The sequence below is a fragment of the Myxocyprinus asiaticus genome, chromosome 32 (genome assembly GCF_019703515.2).
Source record: "Myxocyprinus asiaticus isolate MX2 ecotype Aquarium Trade chromosome 32, UBuf_Myxa_2, whole genome shotgun sequence".
Lineage (NCBI taxonomy): Eukaryota > Metazoa > Chordata > Actinopteri > Cypriniformes > Catostomidae > Myxocyprinus > Myxocyprinus asiaticus.
The window spans coordinates 13,693,033-13,708,738 of NC_059375.1; the positions used below are offsets into that span (position 1 = coordinate 13,693,033).

At 38.0% G+C, this 15,706-nt stretch overlaps 1 protein-coding gene across 4 annotated transcripts in view; it reads left to right on the forward strand.

Moving 5' to 3' along the window:
* Nucleotides 1-15,706, forward strand: part of LOC127422777 (protein TANC2-like) — a 173,853-nt gene that overhangs the window by 37,918 nt on the left and 120,229 nt on the right. For all 4 annotated transcript variants that reach the window (XM_051666527.1, XM_051666528.1, XM_051666529.1 and 1 more), the window contains exon 3: nucleotides 15,068-15,139. In XM_051666527.1, the coding sequence (XP_051522487.1) occupies nucleotides 15,068-15,139 (72 nt within the window). The remainder of the gene's footprint in view (nucleotides 1-15,067; nucleotides 15,140-15,706) is intronic.

The window sequence follows — 15,706 nt, forward strand, 5'->3', positions numbered from 1 at the left end:
AAGGACAATTTTAAAACTTTTTTTTGCTGAGTCTCAGGAATTTATGGCAAGATGAAATCATAATAGCCTGTAATGTAAAATAATAGATATTTATAATCACAGAGCAGGCTGCATATATTAAAATACACAGAAATATTAGTTCACACTTTAAATAATTTTATATATAATATTTATATGTCAGAATTTTCAAAGCTCTGTGATTTTTGTTTTTGTTTTTTTGTGGTGGGCATGATTGGAATGTAATAGTGATTGTGAGATATACCTCAAAAGCCTGTTGTATCATATTTGATACATGGATTTCAAAGGGTTTTCAATAAAATATATATTTTTTTTAACCAAGCACATGTTGGGGGCCTGGGTAGCTCAGCAAGTATTGACGCTAACTACCACCCCTGGAGTCGCGAGTTTGAATCCAGGGAGTGCTGAGTGACTCCAGCCAGGTCTCCTAAGCAACCAAATTGGCTCGGTTACTAGGGAGGGTAGAGTCACATGGGGTAACCTCCTCGTGGTCATGATTAGTGGTTCTCGCTCTCAATGGGGCATATGGTAAGTTGTGCATGAGCCTCCACATGCTGGGAGTATCCGCGGTGTCATGCACAACGAGCCACGTGATAAGATGCGTGGATTGACGGTCTTAGTAGCGGAGGCAACTGGAACATGTCCTCCGCCACCCTGATTGAGGTGAGTAACCGCGCCGCCATGAGGACCTACTAAGTAGTGGGAATTGGGCATTCCAAACTGGGGGAGAAAAGGAGATAAATTAAAAAATAAATAAATAAAAAACAAGCACATGTTGCTTATTTTCAGCAAATACTCATTTTTAAATATCAGTAACAATATAATCATTACTGTCACTTTTACTTTATTAAAATAAGCTGACATTTATCCCAACATAAGTCACTTTTCACACATGTCTGTCCATCTCCATTTTAAATAGATCGATATAAATATTGAAACCACTTTTTTTACACAAATAACCACTAGATGGTGCCATAAAAGTGAAACTTACATATACCATAGGTTGTTTGGCTCATCAGCTTGAACAGAGAGTGAAACAGGAGCTACAAATGGCTTTATAGGGTTAAAGAGTATCACAAAGCAGTCATAGTGCGCATGCGTGCAACTTGCCCATATGGGCTTGCGGTCAAAAAAGTATACTTTGAAAGGCTAAGCGCTTGATCATGCGCAAGACTGAATGGCATGCAGAAAAACGTATAACCTGACGTGTACCCTTCATCTCAAAGGCATTTAATTGGCTGCCGGTTAGCACTAAGCAATCAAAGACTGCTGTTTTGTAGAAATGTTTTACGATTACCAAAATGTTTCGCAATCAACAAAATCAAGAACAAATTCGTACAGTTTGGGGCAGACTATAGTTAGAAATGCATGTGACCACATTGCATTTGTTGTGTAAATAAAAATTGGTTTCTTATGGTTGCAAACAGTGAAGTACCGCCTACTCACCTGTCAATCAAGCTTTCTGCAAAAAAAGTGTTTTAAACTTTGCCTATTAGGTATGGCTTTAAAGGAAAATATCTGTCCAATCTAAAAAATTACATATACATGCACAAGACCACACAAAATATCAAACCCACTCTCATCACAAGTCGTAATAATTAGTATGAGATGGAAAAATTGTAAGAAAATGCACAAGTTGGCTTACGAGTTGGCTCGTATCCCTAACCTAACCCTAACTTCCAAAAGAAAAATAAACAAACCTGCAAACAATGTTTTTATGATTTAACCCCAAACCATAAAGTCTAACCCCTTACCAGAACCTTAAACCTAACCATTCATTTAACAGGAAAATAACTTTTGTTTATCATGGAAGAAAGAAAACATTGGGGTTTTAACTAGATGAGGGTAGCGCATTACAGGTTATCGAAATTCATTAGTCATCACTTAAATAAATACGGAATGAGTAACCAAATTTGCTCACAGAATTTTCCTTTCTTAAAGTGTTAGATAGGAGGCTGGCTAAAATTTGATGTTTGTATTATATTGATTTGAAATTCAGTTTTTTATAAGTTTGTCTCTTTGAGAATAAAAATTATACACCTTTTTGCACGAGCCAAGATGTACGATATCTTACGATTCCGCCATCTCCTACAAATCATTTAAGAGTGGTCATATTTTGGAATATACTGTAGTTGGTATGCCTGACACTAGATTAATTGGCTAGATTTCTGATTAATTTAGATTTCAGTTAAAAAAAACCCCTTGGCTTTACAGAGCCAAGGGTTGTCACAGAGAGAAGTGTGATTTTTCAAGACGCCATTTATGCGATATCTGTCATATAGTAGGGACATTATATGAGTGCTATTCCAAATCACTTACAGCATCTTTAATTCTGTGAACATTTTTCAGCAGGGAATGAAGAGCTCTTTCTGTAAGCTCGGCTCTGGCATACTGTAGTACAGTACCGGACATTTGTCAGCAGCCTGCTTGGACGCACTCATCTCAATGTCTGCCAAGAAGTGCCATATCACATTCAGTCTATCAGGCCGAGGAGTGTGTGAGTGTGTATGTGTGTTTTTGAATGGGCTGACACTTCTTCATTATAGTGGTGTGTATCTTTGCTGTGCTCCTGCTGATAGCTCAGTCTTTGACGCACACACTCACTCAGACCTGCGTCATCATGAGGTACCCACATGGGTTTTCATACAGACACACACTTTTAAGTTTGGAGACAACCCAAAATTATTGCACTCATTGATGCAGAAAAAATTAAATAAAAAATATCTTATTTCACTGAAGTCATTCTTTCTAAATGACATCTTATATTTATCTACCTGCACTGTAAAATCTAATTGGTATACCTTAGTTTGATCTAAGGCAGTTGTTTTGCATGCTTTTTCTAAGTAAATATACTTATTTGCCTCAAATAAAGTGAACTTAATTATTTAAGTACAGTTAACTAGTTACTAGTAAACTTAACTCATGTAATTAAAGTATCATTGTTTTTATTTGGATTCTAGGTTAGCCATATGGCACCTTGGATTCTCCTCAGTACTTCTTAGAAGTGATGGGTCATTCATGAACGATTCGTTCATTTTGAACTAATCTTTTATGTGACTCAGAAGAACGAATAGTCTCGGAGAGTAATTCGTTCATTTTGTGTTGGCCGCGCACGTGCATTGCGCAACCTCCGTTCGTTTGTTACGTGAAAACCGCATAGGCGCTGTACAGGAAACAGAAATGATTAGTTCACCTCTCGACTCTTTTGGTCCGAGTCGTTCGTTCTTTTGTCACGTGACAGCCGTATACGCTATGCGTTGCTCACACAGGAAACAGAAATGATTAGTTCACCTCTCGACTCTTTTGGTCCGAATCGTTCGTTCTTTTGTCACGTGACAGCCGTATACGCTATGCGTTGCTCACACAGGAAACAGAAATGATGTTCACCTCTCGAGTCTTCTGGTCCGAGTCGTTCGTTCTTTTGTCACGTGACAGCCATATATGCTATGCACATACGGGGGGGGGGGTTTGGCTATTGAAAATGTAACATTTTAATTTAATTCTGCTCAAATTGAAGATTCTTTCATTTTGCTGAACGAGACTTGAATCTTTAAGTCAGTAAAATGATCCGATCTTCCCATCACTACTTTTAGTGCACATAAATTTGCACCTTTATAAAGTACAATTGAGTAAAGAAGAATGGCTTTAATTTAACAGGCTCCAAGTTCACCAGAGGTAACACTAATCACCCTCATGGTGATTTCACAAAAATCACAACTATCAACCAGTTACAAAAACAACAACAATAGTCATAATAATTTAAACTTTATACATTTTTCAATAACAATGATTAAACTTCTCCATAAGTTCTGTTGTCTTGACCAAACATACTGTACATAATTTATTCAAGTGCAAGGGCTTATGGGTATTCCACACAGCTGCAAATTTGTACTTGATAATTTTGAGTAAGTAGTACTCTAATCCAAAGTTTAAAGTATGTATATATTCGAGTTATGATTCCAAAATGTGACATTTTAAGTACTGTTTAATTAGGACCACTTGATTGTTTTTATTAATGACAACTTTAGGGTTTAGAGAATAACAGTAACTTAATTAAAACTAGTAAGAATAGTAAAAAAAAAAGTTTTATTTTTTAAGTTGTCAACTATTTTTTATTTTTTATTTCAGATAACTAAGTATTTACAGTGTGCCTAGTCGTAATGTCTTAATACAGACAAGTGGTCGATATGGGTTTGTAATAGCTGATCCTGATATTTAAGGAGCAGGGTGGCCAAAAGGCAACATACAGTACGTATATAATATAATATAAAATAAATTATTATAATATTTAATTTAATATACATTGGCAAGAAAAAGTATGTGAATTAGCTGGTTTTCTGCATTAATTGGTCATACAATATAATCTCAGCTTCATCAAATTCACAAGTATAGACAAATACAATGTGCTTAAGCTAACAACACATAAACAATTATAATCTTTCATGCCTTTATTGAACACATCACATTAAACATTCACAGTGCTGTGAAAAAAGTAAGTGAACCCATGGATTTAATAACTGGTTGATCCTCCTTAGGCAGCAATAACCTCATCCAAACATTTCCGGTAGCTGCGGATTAGACCTGCACAACGTTCAGAAGGAATTTTGGACCATTATTCCTTAAAGAACTGCTTCAGCTCAGCCATATTCATAGGATGTCCACAGCATCTTTACTGGGTTAAGGTCTGGGCTCTGACTGGGCCACTCTAAAAGATGGATTTTCTTTTTTTGAAGCCATTCTGTAGTGGATTTACTACAATGTTTAGGGTCATTGTCCTGCTGCATCACCCAGCTTCTACTGAACTTCAGCTGGTGCACAGTCACCCTGAAATTATCCTGTAGGATATCTTTATAAACTTGGGAACTAATTTTCCCCTCGATGATGGCAAGCGGTCCAGGCCCTGAAGCTGCAAAGCAGCCCCAAATCATGATGTTCCCTCCACCATACTTCATCATTGCGATGATGTTTTCATGTTGGTATGCGGTGCCCTTTTTACACCATACTTAGTGCATGGGATTGGGATTTTCCCTTAGCAAGCATGACTAATGATTCGCTGTATAGTCTAATATACAGTGTCAGTCTTCACCCTGCCTCGGATGAAGTTGAGCCACATTCAGCCTGTCAGCCCACTCTCATCTCCACCTCCATGCTTTTGGCCTCTTGTCTGCTATGAACAGACTGAAGAGCAACTAATTTGTGTAGAGGGCCTGTTGCATCTGTTGACACGTTCATCACTGTCCTGTCACTGATGCGGGCATCACGTCTACCTGGAGGTCCAGGACCAGGTGGCAGATCTGAAACAATCTGTCTGATGGACGAGTCTGATGTGTGGGTCCTGTTCTGGTGTTGTCACTTGAGGTAGAATGAACTTCAATGATGTAATATATTTGAATAATGTGAACTATTATATATTAAATTATTTTTAATTGGTGGTATTTTTCAGCATATATTGGTATATGCAATTAATTAGATTAATTCATTGCCACATCATGTAATTAATTTGATTAAAAATTTTAATCTATTGACAGCCCTAGATTACATTTATAATCAGAACTAATTGCAGAATTAAATAATATCATCCAATTGTTATATATCTAAAAATATTTTTTTCTTTAAATAGCTTCATTGTAGTAAGCTACTTTTCTAGTAGCTTGTAGTGTAGCTAACAATTTTTTTAAAGAGTAGCTTGACTGTAGTTTAACTACTTTATGTGAGTAGCTTGTACAGTTGAAGTCAGAAGTTTACATACGCTTAGGTTGAAGTCATTAAAACTAATTTTTGAACCACTCCACAGATTTCATATTAGCAAACTATAGTTTTGGCAAGTCAATTAGGACATCTACTTTATGCATCTCACAAGTCATTTTCCCAACAATTGTTTACAGACAGATTGTTTCACTTTTAATTGCCTATATCACAATTCCAGTGGGTCAGAAGTTTACATACACTAAGTTAACTGTGCCTTTAAACAGCTTGGAAAATTCCAAAAAATGATGTCAAGCCTTAAGACAATTAGCCAATTACCTTCTGATAGGAAGTGTACTGAATTGGAGGTGTACCTCTGGATGTATTTTAAGGCCTACCTTCAGTACTTCTTTGCTTGACATCATGGGAAAATCAAAAGAAATCAGCCAAGACCTCAGAAAAAAATTTGTTGTGGACCTCCACAAGTCTGGTTCATCATTGGGAGCAATTTCCAAATGCCTGAAGGTACCACGTTCATCTGTACAAACAATAGTAGGCAAGTATAAACACCATGGGACCACGCAACCATCATACTGCTCAGGAAGGAGACGCATTCTGTCTCCTAGAGATGAATGTAGTTTGGTGCGAAAAATGCAAATCAATCCCAGAACAATAGCAAAGGACCTCATGAAGATGCTGGAGGAAACAGGTAGACAAGTATCTATATCCACTGTAAAACGAGTCCTATATTGACATAACCCGAAAGGCTGCTCAGCAAGGAAGAAGCCACTGCTCCAAAACCACCGTAAAAAAGCCAGACTACAGTTTGCAAGTGCACATGGGACAAAGATCTTACTTTTTGGAGAAATTTCCTCTGGTCTAATGAAACAAAAATTGAACTGTTTGGCCATAATGACCATCATTATGTTTGGAGGAAAAATGGTGAGGCTTGAGAGCTGAAGAACACCATCCCAACCGAGAAGCATGGGGGTGGCAGCATCATGTTGTGGGGGTGCTTTGCTGCAGGAGGGACTGGTGCACTTCAAAATAGATGGCATCATGAGGAAGTAAAATTATGTGGATACATTGAAGCAACATCTGAAGACATCAGCTGGGAACTTAAAGCTTGGTCGCAAATGGGTCTTCAAAGGACAATGACCTCAAGCATACCTCCAAAGTTGTGGCAAAATGGCTTAAGGACAACAAAGTCAAGGTATTGGAGTGGCCATCACAAAGCCCTGACCTCAATCCAATAGAAAATTTGTGGGCAGAACTGAAAAAGCGTGTGCAAGCAAGGATACCTAAAAACCTGACTTAGTTACACCAGTTCTGTTTGGAGGAATGGGCCAAAATTGCAGCACTTACTGTGAGAAGATTGTGGAAGGTACCCAAAAAATTTGACCCAAGTTAAACAATTTAAAGGCAACGCTACCAAATACTAACAAAGTGTATTTAAACTTCTGACCCACTGGGAATGTGATGAAAGAAGTAAAAGCTGAACTAAATCATTCTCTCTACTGTTATTCTGACATTTCACATTCTTAAAATAAAGTAGTGATCCTAACTGACCTAAGACAGGCAATGTTTTCTACGATTAAATGTCAGGACTTGTGAAAAACTGAGTTTAAATGTATTTTGCTTAGGTGTATGTAAACTTCTGAGTTCAACTGTAGTTTGGGAAGTTACAGTTTCTAAGTAGCTTTCCCCACATAGATAAGGACCATGGCTCAAAAAAAGGCATATAGCACCTTAAATGCAATTTCACAAACTTTGTGAAAAGTATTTGTGAATTTCAAAGTTTTAACTATAGTGCAATTATTGCAGTAAATGTTGCAGGTCATTTAGACCCTTAATTTATTCTTTTATTGTACTGAATTACAAATCCGTCATTGAAATTAAGTTCTCTGTGATATATCTTAAGCACTGAAACTCCAAATTAATCATCTGAATGTAGCATTCTTTGTAGCATTTTGTTTTTATAAAAACCTGAAAAATGCTGGTTGCATAAGTATTCAGCTCCTATGTTGAAAAAGGTCTGGGACTGCACAGATGAAAAACACAGGACACAATTATAACAAGAGCACAATTGTTTTCTAATTGGCCTCTGCCTGTGAATAATTAAAATCTACCGCTTTCCTGGATAAAACCCCCACTGTTAAGGGGTCATTATGAAGGACAGCTGTGGAAAAAAGACAACTGAACACTCAAAAAAAGTAGACCTAAAGCAAAACACATGCATAAATTAGGTACAAAACAATGTCCAATTGTTTGGATGTCCCACTGGGCACTCCTGGTTCAATTATCAAGATGTACATTTATAGACAATATCAAACCACTCAGACATCGGCTAGAAAAGGTTGGCTTCAAAAACAAAAAACAAAAAAAAAAATACCAGCACACAGCCACCCTGACATTATCCTGTAGGATATCTTGATAAACTTGGGAATTAATTTTTCCCTCCATGATGGCAAGCGGTCCAGGCCCCGAAGCAGCAAAGCAGCCCCAAATCATTAGTCTCCCTCCACTTCATCGTTAGAATGATGATTTCATGTTGGTATGTGGTGCCTTTTTTCGCTTGTTCTTCCCAAACAATTCTACGTTAGTTTCTTCAGTCCACAAACATTTTCCCAGTAGCATTGTGGAGTGTCAAGGTGGTCTTTGGAAAACTTCAGACACGCAGCAATATTTTTGTTGGAAAGCAGCGCCTTCCTTCGTGGTGTCCTGCCATGGACACCATGACTGTTTAATGTTTTGTGTATAGTAGACTCATGAACAGAGATGTTAACCAGTTCCAATGATTCCTTAAAGTCTTTAGCTGACACTTTAGGGTTCTTTTTTACCTCATTGAGCATTCTGCGGTGTGCCCTTTGAGTTATCTTGGCTCGTCGGCCATTTCTAGGGAGATTAGCCACAGTACTAAATCGTCTGCATTTATAGACAATTTGTCTAGATGCATATCTAAGCTCTTTGAGGTAACCCTTTCCAGCTCAGTGAAAAGCAACAATTCTTGATCGTAGGTCTTCGGAAATCTCTTTTTGGTGAGGTATGGTCGACGTTAACAGATGCTTCTTGTGAATAGCAAACTCAAAATGTTTGAGTGTATTTTTATAAGTCAAAGTATCTCTAACCCACTCCTCAAATATCGATTCATTACATCGATGCCAGGTTTGCCAACTCCTGACTCTAATTATCTCTGAGAAAACTTGTTTGTGCAAAAGTTCTGGAAAATACTGCAGAGACACCTTCAGTCAGTTGAAGCTTGACAGAAAATAAAACTTGTTCTTTCAGTTGAAAAATGAATTCAAACACAGTGCCTAGTTCATATTATACTGTGCAATATTATAGTTAAAGGTGCAGTCAGTAATTTTTTTGTTTATTTCGTCTTGGACTTACACTGACACGTAGGGGTATGGATGCAGCATCACTCAAACACAATACTTTTCAGTTACCAATGCCATTGTATAAATTCACTATTTACAGTCAGCCATCACTAATGTAATTCATGGGTGAAAGTGTCTGAAAACAAGGTGGTAACTGAGTTGTATTCGGCTGGTCATATGATGCAAACATGGCAGCCCTTGTGAGGGGGCCCTATCCATGTAGAATAAAACAGCTTTTGTAAGGTTACAGATGTAACTGGAATCTTCATCTCATGTGACTTGACATGATTTTTTAGGTTTCAAAATAATACATTTCTTTAGGAGTAAAACTTTTTTTAATGAGTAGCATGAGGTACTGACTGTACCTTTAATATTACTTATAGACAGTTATAGTCAAGAATTTAATGACCCAGTCAAAGCCTTGAATTAAACCGCAAATCTGTGGTACTGTTTGAAATTTGTGAATCCTTCTTTTGAATGTGAATGACTTAGCGTTTTTTAACAAATCAGTTGAATCAATCACTAAATGACTCACTCATAACACAAAATACTCTAATTTGTCAGTACCTGCTGATGTAAAGATATAATCTGTAGAAATGGTCAATGAATGAATCAATATAAACTCAGCAAAAAGAGAAACATCCTCTCACTTTCAACTGCTTTTATTTTCAGCAAACATAACGTGTAAATATTTGTATGAACCAGCTGCATTAAGTACTGCAGTGCATCTCCTCCTTATGGACTGCACCAGATTTGCCAATTCTTGCTGTGAGATGTTACCCCACTCTTCCACTAAGGCACTTGCATTTCTGGGGGGAATGGCCCTAGTCCTCACCCTCCGATCCAACAGGTCCCAGATGTGCTCAATGGGATTGAGATCTAGGCTCTTCGCTGGCCATGGCAGAACACTGACATTCCTGTCTGCAGGAAATCACGCACAGAACGAGCAGTATGACTGGTGGCATTGTCATGCTGGAGGGTCATATCAGGATGAGCCTGCAGGAAGGGTACCCAATGAGGGAAGAGGATGTCTTCCCTGTAACGCACAGCGTTGAGATTGCCTGCAATGACAACAAGCTCTGTCTGATGATGCAGCATAAACGTCTATTGCGGTGAATGGGTGACGAGAGCAAATATTATTTTTGCTTACCAGTTTGCCAATACTGAAAAAAAAAAGTTTGAAAAATTAGGCATTTTTTACTCGTTTGTGAGCTTGCTTGTGTGAATAATCCAGTGTTATATCTAAGATGTCTAGAACAAAAAATGCAGTCCAGCAGGAAAAGCATGCTAAACATGCTATCGACTTTTGATGATAAAATTTAAAAAATCATCGCAAAGAGGAGGATCTCAGCTTTCTAATGACACATTGAGCTTCTAGTGCACTGAATAGACTGAATGTCCATGGAAGAGCACATCTGTGAGGACAAAAATGCGCTAAAGCGCCACCTACATTTCAGATCGGCATTTTGTGATGAAATGTGATAGAGAAAAAATATTTTTTTCTAATACTTGCTACCATCTAGTGGAATAAAATGAGACTTTTTGGAGCGAGATGGCGTGAACAGAACTAGAATTACGTGTTTACAAGATTAGGACAACAACAACAAAATTTGAAAAAGTGAGTACTGTTACTCCCTCAGCAACTGTATTAGAAACCTCATCACAGATGTGGTAACTAGTATTATTAAACTAATCCCAGGGAAATACATGATTAATAATAATGTTATGAATTTACACACAAAAAAAGTAAACATTTCAAATGTAAAAAAGTTTTCTAGGTTTATGCTGCTAAATAAGGCAGAAATGAAATATTTATACCATGATCAATAGAAACATGTAGATGCTTCATGCTGTAACATCTCCCCCCCCCCTTCGATCTACGCCCTTGAATGTAGCTATACTGTATGTCCTCTTGTTTTAACAGATGTCTCTGTTATCGCTCTAAAGGTGGTGATTCATTTGAGTACATCTGTTCACTTTAAAGTGAGTCTGCTCAATAACTTTTTTGCTTTTAAACAACAAAGTATACTGTATGTACACATTTGCATACAGGTAATATGGACAGAATGGAAGAACCTTAATATTCTGTTATTTCAAAAGCTGTTTTAGAAGTAATTATCTGCACACTGCATGAGCACTTTAAACCTTATGGCCTTGAGTAAGCATTACAAATTATCTTGATTTTCTGTTCTGCGGTGTAGATACATAATGAAACTCACTCAACCAAAGATATAATGCAAATCACTCCTGTGGGACAAACGTAGCCCCCAGTGATCATATTGCATGTAATCTGTTCTTCTGTAATGAAAGATACAAGCACATAAAGATCTGCAGTTGTGTCAAGACCAAAACCCAGGGCATAAATTTCAGCATAATGAGTGGATCATTTAACCACTGTGAAGTGATTTTGTACGCGATACTCAGTGGGAATTATACAGTTTAATTTTTAGTGTTTGCACTAAATCCCAAACTAGTCTAAGACAGTGTTATAATCTTTACCAAAAATTAAATGACAAAATTTTCGCTAACTTAAATAAAAACAGAATTGGAAAAACTGAAACTAAACTAAAATATATTTTCTAGAGGTCGACCAATAGTGGACTGTGGCAGTGGGGGCGTGGTCAAGCATCTCTCCAGAGAGAGAGAAAGCGGTAAGGGCGCTTACACCTGAGCTAAATTATGTCTAACACCTGTCTCTAATTTCAGTGAGCACGGGGAGAGTGGCATAAAAGAGCCACACCGCCAGTAGACGCAGTGAGAGAGAGACTGGCACAAGAAAAGCCACACTGCTACAGAAGCTATTGTGATGTTGTATGTTAAAGTAAATATTTTCCTGTAAAACTGTAAGCATCAAGCTGGACAAATTAAACACCTACCTGAACTGGGAAACCTTGCTTCTCGCCTCCTCCTTTCCACTGAACCCCCTTACATGGACTTTGCCTATATATTCACCAGATGAAGAGTTTGTGTGTGTGTGTGTGTATGTATGTATGTATGTATGTATGTATCTATATATATATATATATATTCACTAGATGAGGTTTACTGATGAGGAATAAAAAAATGAGGAATAAAAAACTATCGGCATAGATTTTTCCCGATAACCGATAGTTGCAAAAATTGCACTGATTAATCTGTAAAACTGAAATATCGGTCTAACTCTAACATTTTCATGACTCCAAAATTAACTGCAATAATCTAAAAATGACCAAGGATTAATTTTAGTTTCAGTTTTGTCAGCCAGACAGTATCTTCATGTCTAAGTGGGTGGTTCTTGGCCAGGGGTGGTTTTTGGCCAGGATAAGCTTCAATTAGGGTTGCCGCCCGTCCTGTAAAATATGCAATCATCCCGTATTTAAAGATGAAATTATGCATCCTGTGTCGAATCAATATGGGATGTGACTTGTCCCATATGTAAGCTTGTCCGATGGCGTCACCGCAAAATTGTTCAAGATCATTAATTTAACCGTAATATTTGTTGGAAACTGTGCCTACAGACCCCCCAACTCTAGAGAGAGTATCCCGTATTTTACAACTTCAAAAGTGGCAACCCTAGCTGCAGTGTGGACCAGACTTTATGCCGATAGTAAAAAGTCAGGCTATGTGAAAGTAATCTAAAACAAACCTCATATACCCCATGATCATCTGGGCCTTTTGGGTAGTGATGATTGTATTATTATGTTAAGCTAGAGAAATAAGCCCTGATTTTATATACTGCTGCAATAATTCTTGTCTTATTTCCTTGACGTAATTAAAAGAAATGCATGTCTTCGTCTCACCCTCTCATCTCCTTTGATCGCTTCTTAATGGAAAATTGATTGTCGTGACAGTAAATTCCTGTTTGATGTGCTGTAACAGGACAGCAATTTCCTTAAGAGAATGGGAGAAAGCAATCACCAATGTTCACATAATGGCTGAAGCTAATTTAGCATCGGTTAATCGAATGTTCTGTGTTGAGAAATGTCCAAGCCTTTCAGTGGTCTGTGCAGCATTTCGGTATCACTCTGTGGTTACTTAGTTATAGAAGATATTCATTTGAGATTCAAACTCATGACTGGACACTGGGAAACAAGGTTGTTGTTAGCCAAGCAAACACTGACCTACATTGCACATGTATGCCGTGTTGCAGTGCTTGACCCTCAGGCATGTAATATTCATGAATCGATTTAGGTTGATCATTTCACCCACTATGGGCACTGTGTGTTGGATTTTTATGTATTTACTTTCAATTTATTATTTTCATTTCTCTGCTAAAAAAAGAAAAAAAGAAAGTGGTTTGCTGGTCTTAGATTAATTATCTAGCCAAGCTGGTGTTTAAATGGTTAGGCTGGTTTGTTTTGATGGTTTAAGAGTGGTTTTTGGCACTTGTCAGCTGGTCAGGTTGGGAGACCAGCTGGTTGACCACTAAAACATGACTTTCCCCTCCTTTTCTTTAAAAAAAAAAAAAAAAAGCAAACGTCTGGGTCTCAGTGAGGCACTTACAATGGAAGTGAATGGAGCCAATACGTAAACGTTAAAATACTCGCTGTTTCAAAAGTATAGCCACAAGACGTAAACAGTATGCGTGTTAACATGATTTTAGTGTGATAAAATCACTTACTAACCTTTTATGTGTAAAGTTATAGCCAGTTTTACAACTTTGTTGCCATGATGATGTAATGTCAACAAATCCTAAAACGTCTGTAAAAATGACGATTTAACTTTAGAGCTCAAATTGTACGAGTTTTAACAGAAGAATCAATTTAAGTGCTTTTATAAAATTATAGGCATCACATTTCTGCCTTTAAACCCTCAAAAAAATTGGCCCCATTCACTTCCATTGTAAGTGCCTCACTGTAAGTTCGGTTTTTGATTTTTTTAAAGAAAAGGGATGAGTCAAAATTCATTTTTGTGGTAATCAATATTATGCCACAAATGCTGTCGATTGAGCTTAACTTGTATTGAACCTGGAATATTCCTTTAAGGTGTTTGCTGAACTTAGCTGGTTTAAGCTGGTCCAGCTAGTCTCCTAAGCTGGTGTCTATCTGGTTTCAGTGGTCAGCCAGCTTGTCTCTCAGCTTGACCACTTGAAAAGTGCCCAGAACCCCTCTTAAACCATAAAAACAGACCAGCCTAACCAGCTTGGCCAGCCTGGGAGAACAGCTAACCACCATAGGCTTTTTTTTAGTAGGGTTGTAATTCCTGCAAATAATAATCTACTTATTAACACACAGGGGGATTCAAAACATGACTGTTTCACCTTCCATTTCCTGCCAATCCAGAGAATAAAAGCACTATTACCAAGACCTGGCCAATGTTTTTGTGATAGCAGTCTTCTTATGAGATCCTCTGTATGATACGCTTGCTTTGTGTCGCCACTGATCAAGATCTATAAAGAGGTCTGTTCTACAGGGATGAAGCTAATGCCCATTGACGAACCATACTCCTGTCATAATAGGCCAGGGCCGTTCTCTCCAGTCCCCTGAGGTCAAAAGTAGTGATCCTGCTATCGTTAGCTCAATGCTAATCCATCATGTACAGTAGGCTACTGTATTTTCTCTCCAGCTCCACCTTCTTCTACGCCAAAACCACAAAAGTGGAGCAGTCTACAACAGCTTGACTGTTTCCTGCACAATGCTAGACTTCCATTGACTTAACTACACTGCACTTTTGGAGCTTATCACTTCCTGTACATGCCTACCAGTCCGTAGAGGACAAATATTTAAGTTTTGATGGAGTCATGTTTGTTCACTGAGTGATTATGGGGAAGACCAAGAAATGGCGACTTCCCTTAGTCCCACACTTTGCCACCTTGAGGGGCAAGTCGCCCTCTCGGCGGAAGAACGTAGAGGGTCTGTGCGCGAGCACTCTGCTGGGGGTTTTGCACACTAGAACCTGGTTACTGGACGCCAACTTAGTGTATTTGCTGGAACGGACTCAAGCTGGCCCCACTCCACCTCCTCGTGCTCACTCGCTCTGCTCTTTCTCTCGTACTTCCTCTGCAGATGGAGGGAACGAGGAAACATTTGATCTACCAACTTCCAGCCTGGATCCCCTGCACAACTTCACTGGACAAGGTAAGATATGATTCAGCTCTGTCTTTTGGTTGCCATATCTTTTAGAAACTATCCATTGCCTTGTCTCATACTAATTCTTTGTTTTAAAATAGTACTTCACTGAAAAGTTCCCAAAACCATCCTTAGAAGGTTAAAAAGGCACCCCTTTGTATTTTTATTTGTTTGTGTCATTTCTCTTTCATTATAGCACTGTACATTTTAACATCTACAGTATATAGAATATGCATGATGGTGTCTTTTCTACAGCGATGTGGTTGACTAATACCAGCAGCGTTTTAAAGGGATAGTTCACCCAAAAATGAAAATTCTCTCATCACTTACTCACCCTCATGCCATCCCAGCTGTGTATGACTATCTTTTTTCTTCTGAACATAAATTAAGATTTTTAGAAAAATATCTCAGCTGTGTAGGTCCATACAATGCAGGTGAATGGTGGCCAGAACTTTAAAGGTCCAAAAAGCATATAAAGGCAGAATAAAAGTAATCCACATGACTCCAGTGGTTAAATCAATGTCTTCAGGAGTGATATGATAGGTGTGGGTGAGAAACAGATCAATATTTAAGTCC